Source organism: Camponotus vicinus, unplaced genomic scaffold (genome assembly GCF_025532165.1).
Source record: "Camponotus vicinus isolate PSW18456_S1 unplaced genomic scaffold, iyCamVici1.0 SCAF_4, whole genome shotgun sequence".
NCBI classification, from domain to species: domain Eukaryota; kingdom Metazoa; phylum Arthropoda; class Insecta; order Hymenoptera; family Formicidae; genus Camponotus; species Camponotus vicinus.
In genome coordinates, this window is record NW_028141976.1 from 14,822,995 (window position 1) to 14,844,322 (window position 21,328).

Genomic DNA, 21,328 nt, shown 5'->3' on the forward strand with positions numbered 1-21,328 from the left:
AAAGGAGAAAAACTTTCAGTTAATAATTTAGTGTGGATTTCTTGTCTTTTGCAACGTGATATCTACGTTAAATTTAAGAACGTACGATCTATCGGAAAATTCATTTCTCCTTCAAGCAATTACAGCAATACATCAAAAGTCATCGAACAAGGTAATAATAACTATTTTTTGACGTTATGTGAAAACAGATCTCGGGAAGTCAGAGGGACAGTGTGTCAAAGGAAATTCGTGAAAAGAGAGGGGTTTTTAGTGGGTAGGGAGTACCGAGTTGGTAATTCGACTTGGTACTCGTGTCCCACATAACTCACTGGATCGACCGGTGGGTATGCATAAAATGCATTTTCCTCTCGTAAAAAAAAAAAAAAAAAAAAAAACAGGTGAGTGAGCGAATGAGCGAGAGAGGGGGGGAGAGAGAGAGAGAAAGAGACAGACAGACAGACAGAGAGAGAATGCATGTGTTCGCATGTGTGTATGTATGTGTATAGTGACCAGCTGATCGCAGCAGGCGCCCCGCGTAAGCACCCGCGTCTGACGGTGAATCGCGTCACCCTTGCCTGCCTCTTGTATTCGACCCGTCATACGTTAACTACTTCCTTTAATAATTCAAAAACTAAGCTTCGGACGAAATTTTGCCAAAGGAAAAATCGTCTTAGAATTCGGTCAAGATTATGTTTTTGCAAAAGCATAAAGTTATTTAGAATCACCCTGTATATCATATACTTAACCTAGCTTGCGTATGTATATACATATAAACATGCGTTATCGCAGAGCGCATGCGCAGAATAGAATACCTTTATATACCTATCTGTGATTTGTACATAAAATCGAAGCCGTCTTATATATAAGGAGTTAGCAGTCTAGTATATATAGAAGTCTGTGGCGGCTACTCCACGGTGCGCGTACTCGTCTATTCTTCCATCCGTCTTTCCTCATCCATCGCGATATAGGAAAATTATCAAGAAGCATTGCAAACGCGTATCTCGAAATTCTAAAGCAGCAGAGTTTTCTTTATTGAAATATTCGAGCATTATTCTTAAAAATGTATGATGATAATAAACTGTTAGAGATATTAAAAACCTCTGAATTTAGATGTATAGATCTAAATGGAAAATGTTTTCCACCTTCAAATGCTATATATGTATATAAAAATAAGCGAAAAAATGAAAAGCTTAGATTCTAATATAAGTCCGAAGCATATATACACAATATTAAATACAAATAGGCGAGGTATATATTTTGCAGTATTAGAAGCATTCAACTTGAAAAAAATTATCGTAAAATCTCCTGAAAAAGTTACTGATGAATTTGCCAATATAAGTTCGTTTGAGCAATCGGAACATGATGATAGTAAAGATAATAAAGTCTTTCGACTTATTATCTCAGAAAAAAATTGGAATGATATAAAGCCTGTCGCAAAGATATATCACAATCGTCGCTATTTAAAATTAAAGCCCGGAGAATGGTCGAACATATTTGCAGAAAAAATATGGGAACAAACAAAAATTTCTTGTGCCTTCACATTCAAAAACGCTACTGTATTTCCAAGTCTTAACGCCAAATCTTTTGTTCGTTTTAATGCTGTGTGTAAGGAATGTAAGGCAATATTACGTGGAAAAATGTGCAAAAAACCAAATGAGGGACAGGATGCGATATTCGATCGCAATTTATTTGGTTTTAATAATCAAATTGTACACATTAAAAAGAGACAATTGAAAGGTTCCCTTCGTCGCAAAATTGCTGGTCACTTAGTGGACGCGAAAAAACATGCGACTATTTGGCGCATTGAAGAAGCCAATAGAATTATGGAATTTGGCGATAAAAATCCACCAGTTTTATATTCACCGCGAATTTTGCGCAAGGCTAAGCAAAACGAATTAGATAATCGTTTAGGCGTTGACAATAATTATGACGCTATTCAAAATATACAAATTTTTAAATATATGAAAGTACCCGGTTCAATACATGGAATCGGTTTAAATCCTTTCTATGCCATGTATTGGTCCAAAGAACAAATGACAATGTACAAATTAATTAATCGTAACAGAAGTGCTTATTTTACTATGGATGCTACAGGTAGCGTAGCGAAGGCATTAACTTTACCGGATGGAACAAAATCTTCTCATCTTTTTTTATATCAATGTATGATCGTTCCTAGAAACAAACGAGGTATTCCGGTATTTCAAATGATCTCTGCAAAACAAGATGCAGCACTTTTAACGTATTTCTTACTTGAGATTCGTAGAACTGCTGCTACTGTGCCATCCGTAGTAATAACTGATCACAGTCGAGCAATGTTAGTCGCTTTAGCTTGCGCATTTGCAGATTGCGCTGATCTAAAGCATTATCTGCAATGCTGCTATGTTATTTCCGTGAAAAATAAAGAAGCATTTTTACCTGCGTCATATTTGAGGCTGGACGTTAGTCACGTCATTAAAATTATAGCTAATTGGGAGTGTTTGCGACATCAGCCACGAAAAATACGCCAATTGTACCTAAGATACGTATCTCAAGCATACAAAATGCAATCCACGAATGAATTACATTCATTTTTAACGTCATTACTCGTGGTAGCTCTAAGTGAAGACGTGGGTTACATCGATGATACGCCTGTTCCAGCTCAAGCATTAAAGGTACATGCATCGAGGAATCTGATATGGAACATGAAACATCAGTGACTTCAGATGACTTCGATTATGAAGAAATTTCATCATCGTGGCAAGAATGGAGGGATGAAATGTACACCAAAGCTCACACTTTAGCACTAGAATCACGCTATGGAAACGTGGTTAATGCTTTTTATAATCCAAAAGCCGCCCAAAAAATTAAAAGCTTAATTAAAAATTTACCTTTATGGACAGATATTATGCGTCCTTATTTTAAGACCTGGAGAAATTGCAAGATGAAGACTAAAACACAATGTTGAATAAAGGAACATATGGTGAAATTGAGAATATACAGATGACAGACATTTGAACATTGACATTATTCTTTCATCTTGAAGATAAAAATAGATATAAAAAACGTTTTAAATTTAACTTAAAATAAGATTTAAATAGGAAATTTTAGGAATGAGTGCTTTAAAAATGATTATAAAAGTAATGTTTTTCTTTGTTTTACAAGGAAACAAATTAAAAATTATTGTCACTGCATAGATGTGGAGAATATTTTTTTCTTATATTATTCTCTTATATTTTTTTTTATTAAACTAACTATAAAATTTAGTAATATATTAAAAGTTTTTGATTTTAAAATTTCACATATTAATTTAAATTAAAAAAGATTTTATTATTAGATTGATTCCTTTTTTTGCTTAAATTATAATGATTAGTATAATTTATATTAATTAAAAAATCTTTTTGCATAAAGTTATTTAAATATATTTTAGTGTTCCATGTTAGTTATTTTTTATAGTTTTTGCCAGTTTATTTCATTGGATAAAGTTAAGAAAAACCGGAATTTACCATTGATTTTTTCTATTCATTGGCTTTTTCCAGCAACTCTGACTTTATCCCGAGATGCGGATTCATGCGTCTTCATCGAAATTCTTTTAAAAACGAAGAAATATGTATGTAAAATGAATAGAAAAAATTTTTCTCATATTTTGTTTCGTGAATACGTTTCATCATATTTAGTCTCGGAATCTGAAGATACGCGAAATATTTTTTTATGCATAAAGATTAATCCTAATAATACATTTTTGAATAAATTCAGATATTAAGATAAACTCGCAGTCCTCATTCTTACATCTCTCGATTACTACATAAATATCACAGCTCATTTTATTCGACGTTCATCAATTATACGTTTTTTTTTCTTTTTCTTTTTTTTGTGCTTAGAATGTATATATGACATATGATTCCGGTCAGATAACATAACAAAAGCTCAAGATTTGCAATGCAAAATTAATAAACAGAGCATATGTGTATCTTGTTATACGCAGGTCTATGCATTGTGATGCGATTGTGCGCGGGTCAAGGTGTTCGAGTGAAAGTACAAAATATCAGCAACTGCTGAATAAATCCTCTATAAGAAGCTGGGCGGACGTTTGTATGGAATTATTGCGCCAAACGTGCGATTACGCAGATACAATGAAGTGTAATCGCTCTCAACGCATCTGATAACTGTAACAATCTCCTTTTATCTCAGAACTATGTTTCCTGAAATACCTCAGAATGTTGTATCATCTGTATACTTAATCTTCGCAATAACACACATACCGTGTTTTCTCTTATTTATAATTAGATAAAAAATATCTATCTATATAATTGTGTTATCGAAAACTATTATTTTCTAAAACTGCAAGACTTTTGATGAAAACAATAGTATAGCTTTTAATGTGAGTAGAAATGTCTTTAATAATTTATTATTGCAACTTAGTATAATAATCGGGCTATTCGTTGCACTTTCTGCAGAAGCCTCGTTCTCACATCTCCTGTCCTTTTCTCGACATTGCAGCAAGAGAAGCGACGTTATTGCGTAAAGATACCGTTTTTGCAACGTCGCGCCAATGGTGTCAGTTCGACATAGTTAAGAATTCAATCTGATCATTCAATCTGATTCATTCTGATCTCCCGAAATGCGGACTAATCGAATCATAATTATATCGACTTTTTAGTTTGTCACAGTTTATGTTTTTAGTCGATATTCATAATAAAAATCTTTTATCAATCGTTCTCGAGAATTGACCTTTGCTCTCGTGAAACGTGTACTTGTTTTTTTTTCTAAAAATCACTCAAATCTCACTCGGTTGATAATCGATAGCTCCAAATTTTTCTCTTCTCTCTTTGTATACATTTCTTCTGTTTAATTCTCTTTATAACGCTAACTATATTGGTTGTACACTGTTAATATTGATTATTAGTAATATATATTTATTGTGCGAATATGTCAACACATATCTTTATATTTCACGGACATTCTTTACAAATAAGATGATATGTCACCTGTCATCATAATTTTTTTTGCAGCATCAGTGACTTTCTAAAATGTGTATAACATGGGAATAAACAGCATGATTTGCGATTTCTGCAAAGGAAGGAAAGGATTTAAAAAGCGACATTTGCAGATTTGATTTCTTAAATTTGGCAAAAAATTAAGTTTAAACATAAATATATTATATAAGTATCGTTGACAGGTGTTTTCTCTTTCACAAAAGAAAAATACGTTTCAGGTTTCAACTTTGATTAGTATACTAAATTTGTACATTAATCAAACATCCATAAGAGATGATGATTGTTTTATGCATGGATGATTACTATGAACATTAGAAGCAAGTTGAATAAGAAACGGTATAGGCTGCCTTGATCTATGAAGGCAGACCACTGTTGATGGATCAGCAATCGTGATTCAGCTTCAGCATTTACGATTTACCCTATACGACAAACTTTCACTATTCTCATCTCATTATGCCAGTAGATAGTCATCCAAACAAATCTACATTTTTCAGATACGCTTGATCGCTCTTGAAATTCGACGGCGAATCGTAGATGCGCGCTTCATACCAATGTATTTTTTCTTCTCTAGAAACTTCCTAAGATATTGTTGATTTCCAAGATAGTCCAAGATAGTTTTATTCATTTGAAACTGAATGCGGTTTTCCACTGAAAAAGTATGTATCGTTTATTTATTATACAAACATACACAAATTTTCCAAGATATAAGTGATAGTAAAAGCGTCTTTTCACTCGCTGAAAATGCAACCAAGATACATTTAAAAAAGAGTGCATTAATAGTGGATAAGCTATATAATTACAAGAATGTTTTTTTATCTATATTTTCTTATTCCAGGTAACATCGCGTGATACACAAATATTTACAATGTATAGCGCATCTAGTACATGTCGTGTCATTACATATGCGTGAGATGTATGTATCCGTTGCGACGTGAGGTGCGAAAGTGCGTGCGGGATTAGATAGCTGTGATCATTCTATAAGAAACTACCGAGTGTATCTGCCAGAGAGCACCTACACGAAGAAGGAAGAGGACTTTCGCTCGTTCACCATTCCGACGCGGATTGTATTCGTGGACGCGCATTCAAGCGCTTGCTAATATTCTTTTTTTTTTCAAACGGTAAATCTTATTTTTATTATTGTACTGTGTCGACTTTCGATATTGGCAAAAAAACATGTTTCACGGCGAATATGCCGTCACCTGTAGCAGATCATTAACATTTCCGGTTTTTAAAGAAGTAGTAACTACAAACTTTGAAACTATTTTTAATGGTCTACTCGGGATATTACGTATACTCGAAAAATTTTGCTCGGAAAACACATGTACATGCAATCATCCAATTCTGCTCTAATCCTGTCTCTTATTTCTCCTAGCAATGCAGAGTAATGAGGTGCAATGCGAGACAGAAGAAAAGACAAAGAATAAGGCGATTTTCAAGTTGGATCGAAACTTTTTAATTTTTGCCACGAATACAACCAGTCCGCATACCAGTTCACTCATGAAGGAATGGAAAGTAACTTCTTGCCGTGTCAAATCGGACAAACTGCTGGTCTTGCTGGTCTGCAGAAGATTTGAAGGTGCGCGCTTATAAATGACGATTCAGTCTGCAAAGTAAAAAATAATATATTGTAATAAATCACATATACTATCTGTTTTAACATATACAAACATCGAAAAATGACTTGTAGAAGGAATAGATAAAAACGAAAAATAGAATAAGAGATTGTTTTAGCGAGAATGTCTTCATTTACAATGATGAAATTGCGCCTCATCGCGCGGTATTGCAAAATGAATATCTTAGTGGCAACCGCGTTACATAGAGGAGTCGCATTATCATGTAAACTCGTTATAATCATCGAAGTTACTCCGCGGACGTGGATAAGACTCGCCTAATTTTCGTTATCTGCAACGATCTAATTAAGCAGACGCGAAACGTGTTATCAGCATGAGACGCGCGAGTAAATCTAGAATGCAGACTGGGCAAAAATAATCGCGTGTCGCGTTACGACATTACTCTACCGAGTAATGTTAAAAGCGGCTTCAAACGCGCGATGCGCTCACTCGGGAAATATTCACCGAGTCTAGGCAAGCGTTCCACCGTGCGATGGGGTAATATTGCACGTCGTCGTGATGACAACGTCGTAATTGTACGTAATGCCGTAAAATTTGTCGCATAATTGCGGCCACGTTCGTAGACGCAACGCGTGCGCGCGCGCGTGCGCGGGTACTTGAAGCGTGTGCGTGCACTCTCTTCTCTTCTCTTTTACGCGGATTCTCACGCCCGTCTTCCTCTGTAAAAATATGACAATACGTCATTTCATCTCTCGTTTATGAAATCTCTCACGCGTATTTATCGCGTTTCTACCTCGAGAATGATATATTGAATATGTATAAACGGTGTGCCAATAGTGTCTCGTCAAATCCGGAGATCGAGCGAGGTGGAGATGTCAAGATGACGGCGGGACTTTTACCCTGGGCGCGAAAAGCTGAAAAGTCTTTCCCATTAAAGAGAAAGACAGAGAGAAAGGAACGGGAACGGTGAAGCAACGCGAGCCGGTGATCGCGTAGTGGGACCAACAAAGTTACTTGGATCGACAACAGATACTTTTCTCGCCAGTAACCACCAGGACACCATGACGACACGATCGCTCGCACCGTCCCCGACGCGACGACCGCCGACTATCGGTCTAATCACCGCTTTGTTCCTCATCGTAGCGGCACGTAAGTCCTTCTCCTATGAATATTGCTTTAATTTAATTAATTTTCAAAATGACCGTGATCGTTTCTCATCTCTTCGCGATGATCCGACTGTTATACCGCGACGCAATTGCACGAATTTCGTTTCATTCGATCGACGAAAATGGATTTGCAATTATTAATATGACATCGCGAGAAAATATGTTTAAAGATATTTTCCGATTACCGTAAGTCGTTTTTTTTAGGTTTCTCTAGGTTTCTCGGAAAGAGAAGATAATTTCTCATAGATTTCGATCTCAAATAATTATAGACTGAAGATGATCAAGATCTCTCTCTCTTACGCTCGATCGGATCTCTCGTGGCTCATCAAGCGCTGTCCTTGATGAAAAGTGAGGGGATTAAAGACCCCGTGGTGTATCGAGTTATCTTCAGAATATTATTCTCATACGTGAAGCAATGACGTTACCTGGACGTAAATGAGATTATATAATATGAATATAATGTCGATTATGGCAGCATATATATATTTTTTTTTTCGATAGAAAAATCGTTATCTATCATATTTTACGTCCGACGTAGCTTTGTCAAAATTTTAAGTTGGAACTAAAAGTACTCTCGTCGCATTATTTGGGCTAATTGGAGTATCCGCACGCGATTTCGCAGGCTGTTTCGTTGTCCACTCTACTTACGCTAACTTGCGGCTTCGCATCCTGAGACGACTTCACGCTCCGCATTTTTCTGCATGTGCTATTTTTAGCGCGTACTTTAGAAAGCAAGGAGAAATCATATGATATCAACTTGCAATTAATAATTACTTGATCTAAAAATTAATATTGGTTTGCCACACCTTCTTATGTGCTATAATAAGAAAAAAAATGAAATAAATAAACCACGGAGAAAAGAGATTTCTCATAAGAAATGGATAGAATGATAGCATACGTAATGTGGAAATCTAATTGAATTTTAACGCGTTATCCTAGATAGAATTAGAGTAATCTAAGTATCTCAGCATATATCAATAATCATAGTTACGACCCCAACTATCACCGGACCGGAAGTTAGTGGAGTCAACGCTCCAAATATTTTGTTACATCTACAAATATGTATTAAAGCATAATGTATATATCAATAATGATGTATACATGTAAAAAATGATGAAAAAATATCTCACTTTCGCTATAATCACCTTTATCAGTTTTAAAAAATATACAACAGTCTTCTAAAGGAAAAAAAATTTCAATACAATAATAAAATAATGTTGAAATAATCAAGGCATTTATAAGTTGGGGTTTTTAATTTAATGTCGAGATGATAGAATGGTCGAAATTTATCAACATAACTGGACTTGGATAATTATATACGTAGCATTTAATTATCACTCGTGCGTTACGTGTAGACTTATAAAGATGCGCCTGCTTGTGAGATTTGCAAATCAAGAAGGAATCCCCGCGCATAAAATTAAATTCCGAACCTCGGAAAGAAGATGCGAATCTTCTGTGCGCGAAGACGGCAACGAAAACGAAAGGGCGATAACACCAGTGTCGGCGGACCCCCTGACATTTCCAGGCTTCCAGGAGGTGAAAGCGGGAGTCGGATAATCGTAATTGGCCATCCGTGTATATGATACAAGTTCCGAGTCCGCGATGTCGCAATCGTGCATGCCAATAGTCGCCGTTGGTCCAAAATGTTCGACGTAAATAATCTCTGCATCGAAACGAGGCGATTTGCATTATTCGAGTCGCACTTTAGTTTAGAGCAATATAGACTGTTCCTAAATTCGCGATCGTATTAATAATCTATCATCGTATAAAAATGGTAAATATTATTTATACTCGTCGTTTTTTTCTTTTACACAAGAATCTTGTTAAATGACTTAATTATGACGGTCGATTTATTTCTCTCTAAGGATGAAAATTGTAATTTTAGTCAGTAGTTTATCAATTTCTTTGACATTTGAGACGATTAATTCAATTACCCCATTAGATCGATAATTTATTAGGTAGATAATTCTGCGTTTACACGAGACGTGAGTTATAGGAGCATTTTGAATATTTTATCGCCTTATAAATAGCTGGAGATTGTTATGATCATGCCGTCATGTCACCGAGAAATTTGCAAGAACCTGTGATTTGCGTACGGAAACGTTATGCTCTCATATGCATAAATCATACATAAATCGCACCGATAAAAAGTCGAGCGTTTCTTAATCGACTTGTTATTTCAAACTTAAGAGGGTAATTTAATAAATAAGATAACAAGTCATGCTATGTACATATGTACAGTGGTACTATAATGTTACCTTATTTATTGAATTATCCTAGTACCTGTTAAGTCAGACATTTATTAGAGATCATTTATTAGAGACATTTATTAACAGAGACATTTATTAGTAATCAACTTTGAAAATTTATACATGTTCTCTCTTTCTCTTTCTTTCTCTCTCTCTCTCTTTCTTTCTCTCTCTCTCTCTCTCTCTTTGATTAAATCTCAAATTAAATATCTTTTAAATAACTATAAGAAATTAGGCTCTGTATATTAAAACATAAACTTAAATTTAAACGGGCAGTAAGAGCCAATAAATATCTTTTATTATTAAAATTAATTTTATTGAGTTCCTAAAAAATGTGCAAGTTAAATCACCTTTGAGCATTCGTTTCGCAACAAAGACTGCGATCCGAACGTTCTTGCTTCAGACACTATCAATTCTAACATCTTGAATGCACATCGTTGCTACGTTGGTGAACATTTTGCAATCCGCGTTCGTTGAATCGAATCGCGGAAACGCAACCGCGCGACCTTGATTAATGCGCATAGAGTGCCAATCTTCGTCGTTGCCCCGACGTTTCTGGATGGATGACAGCCGTCCTTCTACGGAATTCTAACGGGACCTAGATGAGTAAAGGGTCCGATTTAACGAGCTATGTAACATAAACCGATGTATTCGAGCCTGCGATCTATCAATGGAAACGTGCGGTCTTCGCGTTTCAAGGCATCACTTATCTGGTACACGTGATACAAGTATACAAACATACAACACATTTCGATGCATCATTATTAGTACTTTCGTGAATAAAGTTTGTGCTTTCTCTCTCTCTCTCTCTCTCTCTCTCTCTCTCTCTCTATATATATATATATATATATATATATATATATATATATATATATCCTTTCTTTCTATTTCTTTCTATTTCATATTCTATAACATTTATTTTTTTTATATTATATACATTATTTAATATCTTTGATTTTATTCTCTTTGACATGCGACAATTTTGAGAGACTATAAATAAAATAAAAATGCAGTTAATTGCTTTTAAAGATGTCTATTTTCAAGATATCTTTCCCGAGGGGTTCCACGTAAAAAATGTACTGCCTAAGATTCTGCGAATTCCAAAAAATTTGTGAAACGTCGATCTGACCGCAACCGTTCCAGATGAACTGTCAACGTGTCGCGATCGGACGCGACCACAAGCGATTCACTTGGTGAGAGCCGAGATGCTGGATTCGCGGAACCTAGTTTTGCGTACGATGAGCACGAGGATACCAATCGTAACGAGTGTTCGATCAATCGTCAGCCAATTTATTCTCTCGTAGACGAGGTATATCGGTTACCGTTATCCATCAGTTACCATATTTGGGAATACGTATCCATCAGCATCCCTAGATAGCAATAAGAAAGAGAGAAGAGAATGGAATATATTATTCTAACAAACTCACAATATAAACTCACGCATTATTACGTGTAATACCGGTTTTCCTGCAAAGTTCCTGCAATCATCCGTAGAATGATAACGCGACTGGAATGGTATGCGGAGGTACATGGAGGTACATGGTGTAATGTCAATGTCATATTGTTATAACGCTTTCCGTTTAAAGGAACATTTTTGTAGCTGCAATTAGACGCAATCAAATTCGAAAGAAACATGCAAACCGCAGAAACCGGAGGAAATTCGCATACTATTCGTATGCTATTCGCTAATAATTTGTTGCCTTAAAAAAACATTTTATTTTTAATCACATTTAATTTAACAAACGTTTTCTAAAAAATTTTATATTTTTTGCAATATTTATTATTTAGATAAATCACAAATTAAAATATCTTACTAAAGAGTTGTTTTATTCATCAAAATGTATTTGATCAAAGCTTGTATATTGTAGCACATTTTATTTCTTATTATAATATGAATGTAATAATATAGTAAGAAAATATGTTATAAGTATTTTTAAGATATGTGTAAAGTATTTCTTTTCTAATAATTCACACATTGCTAATTTTACTATAATTATATTAATTCTCTATGATTTATCATTATATTATCGAATAATTCGGATATAGAATATGAAAAACGATATAAAAAATAAACTTGTTGCGATATTGGAAGCTATTGGAGCATATGTACTGTGACACGTTTGTACAAGAGTCGCACTTTCGCGTGATATTTTCATTTCACTTAATATTTAATTACATCAATTAATTTAATATTATTTGATAATAAAATCAATTAATTTAAATTTCGCTTTTTGACAGAAATATGTAGCGGAGCGTATTACGGAAAACTGATTGGTAAGCTGTCTGAACTTCATCATGGTGTGAGCGGCGAGGTTTACGCGGTTGACGCAAGGACACTATTCATCAAGGACTTTACATACGATGGCGAAGGTCCAGGTTAGTACAACGCGTTGCAGTAAATTCAACGTATCGACAAGAGACAGTGATTTTTTAAAATATGCTAAACAAAAATATTAACGATAAAAATATTTGCGTATTTCGGAAAACCAACTATGCGGAAGGAGAAATTATTTTGATTGATATTATTTTTATCGATATTTAATTTCTAGATGAAATAGCATTTTAATTATCAAAGTTAATAATCATATTCCATTGCATAATTGTGGTAAAAATTTAACTTCACTTATATTTATTTAATAAAATTATATGTTATATGATTATGCATATTCTCGATCATTAATTTTATGCGGTACAAATGTCGCGGATTTTTTTTACTCGTTGATTTTTGAAAAGGCACGGAAAACTTTCCCTCGACCTGATATAGACTGACCGCGATCAATTTTTCTATGCCGGAAAAACTTTCCCGAATCTCTCTGGCACGCCTACCCTTGATGCGCACACAAGCTGACTGAGATACTTGTTCCAGATTAATGAGAATATCTAGATGCTTATTAGAGCTTCACAATCTGAAACCGTGTAACGTGTTTCTTATTTATTCGCTCAAACCAGCTCGTTCGTCATTATTAACAACGAAAACTCCTCAAGAATTTTGTTGCGAAAAGTTTTTATTGATTATAGAAATAAAAAAAATCATCATTCTCTTTCTAGCTGCCTTTTTTTATGTTGGAAGCAGCAAAAGTCCAGGTAACAATGGCTTCCGGGTGCGCGATGAACGCGGAACGTAAGTAAAACTGATGTAGAAGAATATATTCAAAAATATTGCTATCAAAATTAAAAGATTTGTAATTAAATTAAATATGATTTGCTATCAAGATTAATTATGATTTGTAATTAATTAAAAGATAATTAAAAGATTTGTAATTAATTATCTCATGTAGAATAGTCACAACTTTTGTCGATTTTAAAGGCTCTTTTCCTCTGATCTTGTTCAATTTTTAAACCTTCGTTTAAACGTTTATTCGTTACAGTACAAATCTCCTTAAACGGTATCGCAAAAAGGACATCACACTGACCTTACCGGACGGCAAGACCTTGAACAATATCAAATGGTTTTCGGTTTGGTGCGACGAATTCTCGGTAAGTAATGCATATGTTCGTGACCTTGGTCTGCGCAATATCGGCTGTGTATACTTGCTCGTTGCCGAGAACCGGTCATCATTTTCTCGAAGTACAACTTTCACACTCGTAGAGGCTTACCACCGACCGCTTGGATCCGCGTGTCAAGTGAATGGAACATACAATCCGATAGAACGTCATCTGATCACTGTTTGCCGCACGTCCGGGATTAGATTAAGACTTTAGATTTTCCGATAGTTAATAAAATCTTCGTAAAAAAACGTTCGGTCTTTCAACTTTTTATCATTCGCGAACAGATTATATATTATTTCCCTCGAATTGTGTGTCGTTTAATTAATTTTAACCAAAAGAGCTTGGCTTGTTTTTTATTTTTTTATCTCCCCTATAAATGTTCAAAAATAAATCATGAAGACAAATATATGACAAATATGTAAATAAGGTACAAATATATAAAAAATGAAAATGTAAAGAATATTATATATGATATAAATACAAGTTTCTTGTATAAAAAGTCATTTTTCTGTTTAGGTGAATTTCGGTGATGTCAGGATACCGCGAGGCTTCGATTATCCGAAACCGCAGAAATTAAAATCCTTGAGTGGCATACACGGCGTTAATTCCGAACCAGTTGTCATTGTAGATGCTCAGACTCTTCTGATACCCGGCTTCAGTTACGACGGAGAAGCACCTGGCAAGTTTTTTTTATTATTATTAATAATCTTAAATTTCGACATTAATAATAAATAACTATTGCAACACATTTGCGAAACATTAAAATCTTATGCAATTAAGAAATATTTATTCTTTCAAGAGAAAAATCGAGTTCCTTTTTTACGTGACAGATATTATTTTACATAGTTTATAAGACGATTTATTTGTTTAACCTTTCAAACTTATTATATAAATTTATTAGTATAAATAATTTATATTGCGCGCGAGCTCGACAAATAAATACAAAATTGCTTTGCAGATGCCAAGTTTTGGATAGGTACTGGTCCGACGCCGTCATCGCAGGGTATCCGGATACCCGACGAAAACGGGAAAGAGCAACCGTTGCGTCGTTATGATCGCAAGACAATCGTCCTGACGTTACCGGGCGACTTGACCGTTCATCAATTCGGTCATTTTGGAGTATGGTGCGAGGCATTTGCCGTTGATTTTGGCCACGTACAAATTCCACAAGGTCTAAACATACCGCCGTCCTTGAAAATGCTAGGAGTTTCGCCACAGGTATGTCAGACATAGTTTAATTCATCACAAGTGCGTAATGGGGCGAGAAAGAAATGCATTAACACGTACCTCTAGTGCGCTATAATACATTATGCGATTATCGATGATTTATCCAAGCATTATTTCGCGATCGATTTTTCGAAATCGTCGCAATTACCTCTTCTTCAAATTCTTCCTTTTTTATCCAGACCACTTGACTTTGACTGCTACTACGACTGCGAGAACGTGATCGTCTTCTTCTTTAGAATCTTTACTTCTAAAGAAATTTTTTCTTCGATTTACTTTGAATCTTAATGGTGATAAAATTTATTCTTCAACATAATAAACCTCAATTAATGGCAAAAATTTGCACCTTTTATCGCGACAAATTCAGTTTCCTATGATTCATGAAAATAAATACCCTGTCTCTGTCCTTGTGTTGCAGAATGTGCATCGCGGAGGGCAGGGACAGTTCAGGGCGCTAACAAGCGCATACGACATCTCCTCTTTCGCTTCCTCGTCGCCCTCCCCTTTCTCTATCTCGTTCGCGGGGTCACTCTCGCAACAGCAGCAGCAGCGTCCGACAACCTATCGGCCGCTTCTTCGCCGAGACGATCAGATTCAAGTAGTTCGGGCCGTGGAGGACGCGCAAGCATTCGAACAACTTCGTTCCCAGGCGCAATCCCCCACGACTGACTATCAAAGCCACTATTATCGCGGGATCGATGAAACCTCACCGTCGACTTCGTCTTCGGTTTTTCGTCAACCAGTGACGGCGCGTTCGCGCTTATCCGACCCGCAACAAAATTCATATGCTAGACTCTTGCATTTCCAAGGAGATAGGAGAACCGACTCGTTCGTGCGTTACTGAAAGCGACCGTACGAATCGACCGAACGCGGACATCTCTCATGCCCGAGCGTATTTTCTACGTGAAAGATACCCTTCGCTTTTATTGCACCTAATCTGTTAAGAACTTTATTTAGGAAATTTCCAGTTTTCTAACATTTGCCCAAAAGTTTGTGTCATGTCGTTTTGAAATGATGTGTCATTATGATTTGAAACATAAAAATATATTTTGTTAGAGATATATATGTATATGAAGAAAAAAAAGAGATATTTTTAATTGGATAAGAAAGATAATACAAACTTTGGTTTTTACATTTCTATCTTTTTTTTAATCGTAATGAAGATTGCATCAGTTTTCATATGCATCATACATTCATATGGGCATTAAAATATATAAGAGGGAAAATGTGAAATTTCTTAAATATTTATTCTTGCTTCGATTAATCTTTTTCATATAAAATTTCACCTGCATTATTTGTGTGTGGGAGAAATCTTATAAAATTTTTTTATATACATATGTATATACTTATCGTGAGTATCGTGATATCTAACATGTACACACATAATATATATATGTATATATATACATATGCACACACATATTCGTTTATGCGCGTATGTGTGTATTATATTTTTTATATTTTTATATTCATTTTCTATACATGTATATGATAACGTATTATACATCAAATAAATATATTTTTTACAATTGGAACTTTGTATATATTCCACGATTTTAATGAATAATTACTCGTCTTTTAATAATGCTATCGATTGTTTTCGATTATCGTATGTGATTTCAGTCAAAACTTAACTGCGAAGTTCTTGACGACAGCGTAGCTTTTGAAGTGCGATGGGCCGTGGCTGGGGACAGCATAGTTGTCCAGCTCGTTGCAAAATTAGGTAAATATAAATTTATAATTCAAAATCATCGCTGTGTGAATAAAAGTATTCCGTTCAAAAATATATAGAGTTGAAGAAAAATATGAATTTGACTAAGAGATGATTACAAAATATGAATTTGACTAAGAGATGAATTACAAAATTTAATTGACTATTGATTATTAGATGTCGGACAATACATGGCCTTTGGAGTATCCCCGGATACGGAGAAGAGCGTAATGGTTGGCGGAGACGTCACTGTAGCGTGGGTCGACAAGCAGACCTTGCAAGGATATGCCATTGATTACTTCCTAGACGCGAAATCCCAGTGCTCGGGACATCGAGGCAGTTGTCCGGATACCCGTATACTGGTACATGCAAATAAAACTGCTTAAAGTATTTTTTTTCGCTCTCATCACATAGCGATAATGTAAATGTAATCTTCTCATCTAAAGGAGAACACAGATTCGGTGCGATTGTTAAACGCGGCAATGGTGAATGGCTACAGCATTGTCACGTACCAGAGACCGTTGAGGGCCAGTGATGAACTGGATCGTCCAATATTGACGAATAGATCGCAGGCGATAATCTGGGCCATCGGGCCATTGAACGAGCGACAGGAGGTCAGTTTTCATAGCCGCTATCTAAAGACCGATCGGTTCATCGAGTTTAGCAGACCGCCCGCGTGGAACTGCCCCATGCCTGATCAGGAACAGATCTCTGGCCCCGGCGGAAAAGGAAGCGGCACTCAAGTAAGTTGTCTAATCTAAACGTAATTAGAGAGTTGTATATTATATTTCCATTGGAAAATGATATGTTGAAATAGCAGGAGGTTACCAGTGCGAGAAGACCGCCACGTATACCGGCGACTCCTGCACCAGCATCTACGAAAGATGCTTGGGAGATACCACCTATTCAGTGCAATGAGCCGGATGATGGTGTTTTTTATGCACAGATGGGGCCTACCGGGGGGAAACATGGCTATCCCGCCATTACCGGTAAAAGATTAAATCGACGAATAACATTAAAAAATTGAATGCTTTTTTGTTATATAGTATTTATTAATTTTGAATATATATATATTTCTCTCAAATATATACTCAGTCTTTCGTAAAGTTAATTAAAATCTGCACAACTTGATCCGTTAGGTATTCCATGAGAAAGTATTGCAAGAAATCTATATCTGTAATCCAAACCGGTCTTTGTTTCACTTTCTCTCTAGGCCACGTCGGTTGGGGAATCTCTTGGTATATCAATGGATTGTTGATACCCGAGATTAATGTGGTTCGAGGAAAGAGATATACTTTCGTGGTAGAAGGTGGCTCAGATCCAGACGTACCAGCGCGTTATCATCCGTTCTACATCACGGATGACCCGATAGGCGGTTACCAGCACAAAACGGCTGAAGAGAAAGCGGTAAAGAAGGATCCCTCTTGCATACAAAAATTTCACTAAAAAAAAGTTGACTTCTTAATTTAATTTCCCCGTTAAAAATCATGAAAAATCCGAAAATCTTGAATTTATTATCTAAGCATCCTTGAGACACAAAAATGTTTGAAAGCACACAACACAGAAGAATTTTTTGGCTTAAACACAGAATTATCAGTTTTTGACGATTTCTTTTCTTGTTGGATTTTAACAGAAAGTAAAGATATTTGCCGGTGTACTCCGACAACGCGGCAAGCTCATCCCCACTGGCACAGGTCGTCTTTGCAATTGGGTACCAGATCAGAATCAACCACTCGCGGATGAATTCGCATCTTTCGGAGCTTATCAACGCACTCTGACCCTTGAATGCGACCATGGTGAACCGGGTATTGTGGAATGGACGCCCGATGAAAATACACCCGACACGGTGTATTATCAGGTAATCCATCCCAACTAAAGATCTGTGTCGCGTATCGATTCTGTAATTACGATCTGTATAAATTTTTATCTATTTGTATATATATGTGTAATTTGCGCACAAGCATTATAAAATACCTTTCAATAAATTTCTAATTTTATGAAATAACATTCTTGCAGTGTTACACGCATCGTTATTTAGGATGGAAGATCAACGTTCTCAATTCTTGCGACCTCGGTGACGAACCATCATCGGCGGCCAGTGAGAAACACGAGGTATACGCGGAGCCAGCTAAGGGTCGCCAGGATCAACCGGCAGATCAGGATTTAGAATACGGCGCTAGCATAGCCGTAGCGAGCAAGGTAACGCCACCAGAGGAGTTTCTTCATCAACAGCATGTTCATCATTCTCACCGCGAATATGGCCATCGTTATCCCCATCATACGACGACTAACAGCAAGTTAAGTGCCCCATATCACCATCCGCAGTTACTAACGAACGCCAATAACAATTACGATCGCTTGCAATCATCATCATCATCATCATCCGAGAACTCGTATGAGGCACGTCTGAAGGACGCGTATCGTGTTGATGAGGAAGCTTTGCAGCAGCAGCAACATCGACCGGTCACGACCACTCACGAGCAGTCGTCCCTTCGTGCCGGTCACCTCACGGAGCTTGGACGGGAGCAGATTCAGCATCAGATTGCTACTAATCAGCAATTGTCTAACCTCGTTCCAGATCACCAACGGCCAACTTCATTGAATCACGGGACAAAGTTGTCTTACGTAGGAATGGCCAGCGGCAACCACGGCCAGCTACCATACTCCCGAGCACCGCATTATTACGCGACCAATTACCATCACGTTCGCCATCAGCTTTCTCCGCCTCTTCCTCGTTATCATCATCAACACGAGCCTCCGAGGACCCAACTGATGATCATACGTCGGCCAATGACATTAACGCGCCGCCCGATGTTGCAAACTTTACAAGCCGCTAATACGATAACTTCGACAAATGCGCTGTCATTGCCGTTTTCGTTGCCATTATCACTGCCATCGTCGTTATCTTTCTCATCGCCACCGCGATCAATCTTCATCGAACGCAAAAAGTCCGTTTATCGACCGCCCGTTATCGCGGCGACGACGATGACAACGACGACACTGAAAACGACGATCGACAAAGCGGCTAATCTGCCGCTTGAGAAATCCATGGCGAAAATCGACACAAAGCAACAACGTGCGCAACTCGAGGCGAAAATAGGCTCGGAGATCACGGCGGAAATTTCTGACAATCTCATGGATCCTCAATCATGGACGCTTCTGAAACCTGCGCGTAACACCGGCTTTGATCCCGATTCCATCGTTATCGAAAGCGGCTTCAAGCCAATTATCAGAAATGCCGTAGACAACGCGCCCGATGTCGTGCAGAAGAGGACGGATGTGAATGGAGGAGAGTGGCGTGAGGACGACAAGAAAATATATGGGAAGCGTTCGGATTATCGAACGATCGACGAGTTCTCGCCCGTTTTTATGCCATCGCTACCTGTCGCGACGACATCTACGATCGACGGCGACAGGAAGCGAAAGAAGAAGACATCTCCCACACGCATTTCATCGCGGCTCGATGATCTCGACGACATGGAGATGGCGGCCGATCTCAAATTGGATACTTACTACCTTCCGCCGATTGCGAAAACGCGACCCGAGCAGCTACCATCCTCCTCTTCTGGCGTTCTAATCACTTATGACGGTAAAAAGCTCAAGGACTCTACCGGCCTGGCCAGATCCATTTCCAACATCGAGCATCGCGATAGCAAGGGCAGACTGACATCGGAACTGCTTAGCAGAACGCCGCAGTTCGGTAAGTTTCAAGACGAGCTTCCTCCGCTGATTCCTGGCGAGATGCGCGCGAACGGCTCGTCGTACGAGAGAAAATATCATTCGCCGGACGTCGATCTATCACTTCGTTCCGAGCTCTTGCCCAAGACAAGGCTGACACTGGTGGAGAGATCGAAGAGATCCCCATCGGAAGGGCGTCGAACGATGTCTAGCACCAACTTTCAACGAGACGACTCGTACAATCACGGTCATCGGGAACGCGAACAGGTCGAAGCAATCAGCGGAGGAGCAACACGCCTCGGCAATCTTGGATCTATCGTACTGATCACGATCGTGGCGTATTGCGCGATCTGAAATCGTTGGCGATGTTTTCGTGTCCTTTGATGAAGATACATCAGTAGTATCCTCGCGGGATCGGAAAGATCGTCGATCGTCCGAGTGCGTCTCTCGCGTAGGCTCGCGCCTGATATAGGATTCGCGTTCGAAAATAATAGACGATATACTCCAATTGCGTTAACACTGGGGAAGGCATTTACTAACCTAATGAGAAAACTACTGATTTCCTATATAAGTAGTACAATCCGCCTGTCGAGCTCTTGCGTCTCGCTTCTGGCATCGCTCTCTTGATCGAATACTCTTCGTGTAACAGCCATTAGCTCCAGACGTGACTCGACGTGGCCTTTTTATGGCTTGTAGACATTTTAAGACGCTTTTTTAGTATTATATTTAAGCATATATATATTATATCTGGAAAGAGAGGGTATGTTTGAGAGTTTTTCATCCAATCAAGGCGCACGAATTTGTTTTTCTATATTAGACAACGGAATTGTCTGAAAATAAACACACATAAAAAATCGAGCTTCGAAAATATCAACTTATAAATGGCACCGGAGATGTTTACAAAACAGGTACTTGTTGAATTTTGCTGGTGTATCTGTAAATAAGCTAAACCAATTTTGTTAATAAAGATAATCTTGATACACACAGGTCATCAAATTGTTGTGCGTATATTTCTAGTTTTAAGAACAATAGAAAAAAAATATATGTGCATTCGATTTCATTATTCGATTTCAATACACATATACAAATATTTGGTAAACTAAATATTTTTCCATTTAAGTTATTATGCTTTAATAGAATCTAGAATCGATTTGATAAAAGAAGAAAATAACGCGCAAATGCGATATTAATTATGATAATATATTTTATTGAATAAAAAACAAGTGTTATACAAAGTAATCGACACAATTATAATATACGAGAAAAACTGAGATTGAGCTATTTGTTA

General features: G+C 37.1%; 1 protein-coding gene across 6 annotated transcripts; it reads left to right on the top strand.

The window, feature by feature from the left end:
- The first annotated feature begins 25 nt into the window (after positions 1–25).
- On the top strand, positions 26–21,036 carry Skeletor (DM13 and DOMON_DOH domain-containing protein skeletor). Of its 6 annotated transcripts, none has more exons than XM_083095698.1 (17): positions 26–151; positions 3,941–5,608; positions 5,788–6,070; positions 6,325–6,528; positions 7,361–7,672; positions 12,177–12,314; positions 12,987–13,059; positions 13,307–13,415; positions 13,944–14,106; positions 14,386–14,645; positions 16,275–16,374; positions 16,540–16,724; positions 16,809–17,105; positions 17,180–17,351; positions 17,576–17,769; positions 17,996–18,220; positions 18,379–21,036. In XM_083095698.1, the coding sequence occupies exons 5-17, from the start codon at positions 7,585–7,587 to the stop codon at positions 20,392–20,394; spliced, it is 4,020 nt and encodes a 1,339-aa protein (XP_082951824.1). In that variant the 5' UTR covers positions 26–151; positions 3,941–5,608; positions 5,788–6,070; positions 6,325–6,528; positions 7,361–7,584; the 3' UTR covers positions 20,395–21,036. The 6 variants fall into 6 exon arrangements, with proteins under 6 accessions (XP_082951824.1, XP_082951826.1, XP_082951827.1 ...); XM_083095699.1 differs by lacking the exon at positions 26–151 and having other exon boundaries at positions 3,788–4,123; positions 4,968–5,608; XM_083095702.1 differs by lacking the exon at positions 26–151 and having other exon boundaries at positions 3,801–5,608; positions 18,379–18,561; positions 18,941–19,099.
- Positions 21,037–21,328: the final 292 nt, after the last annotated feature.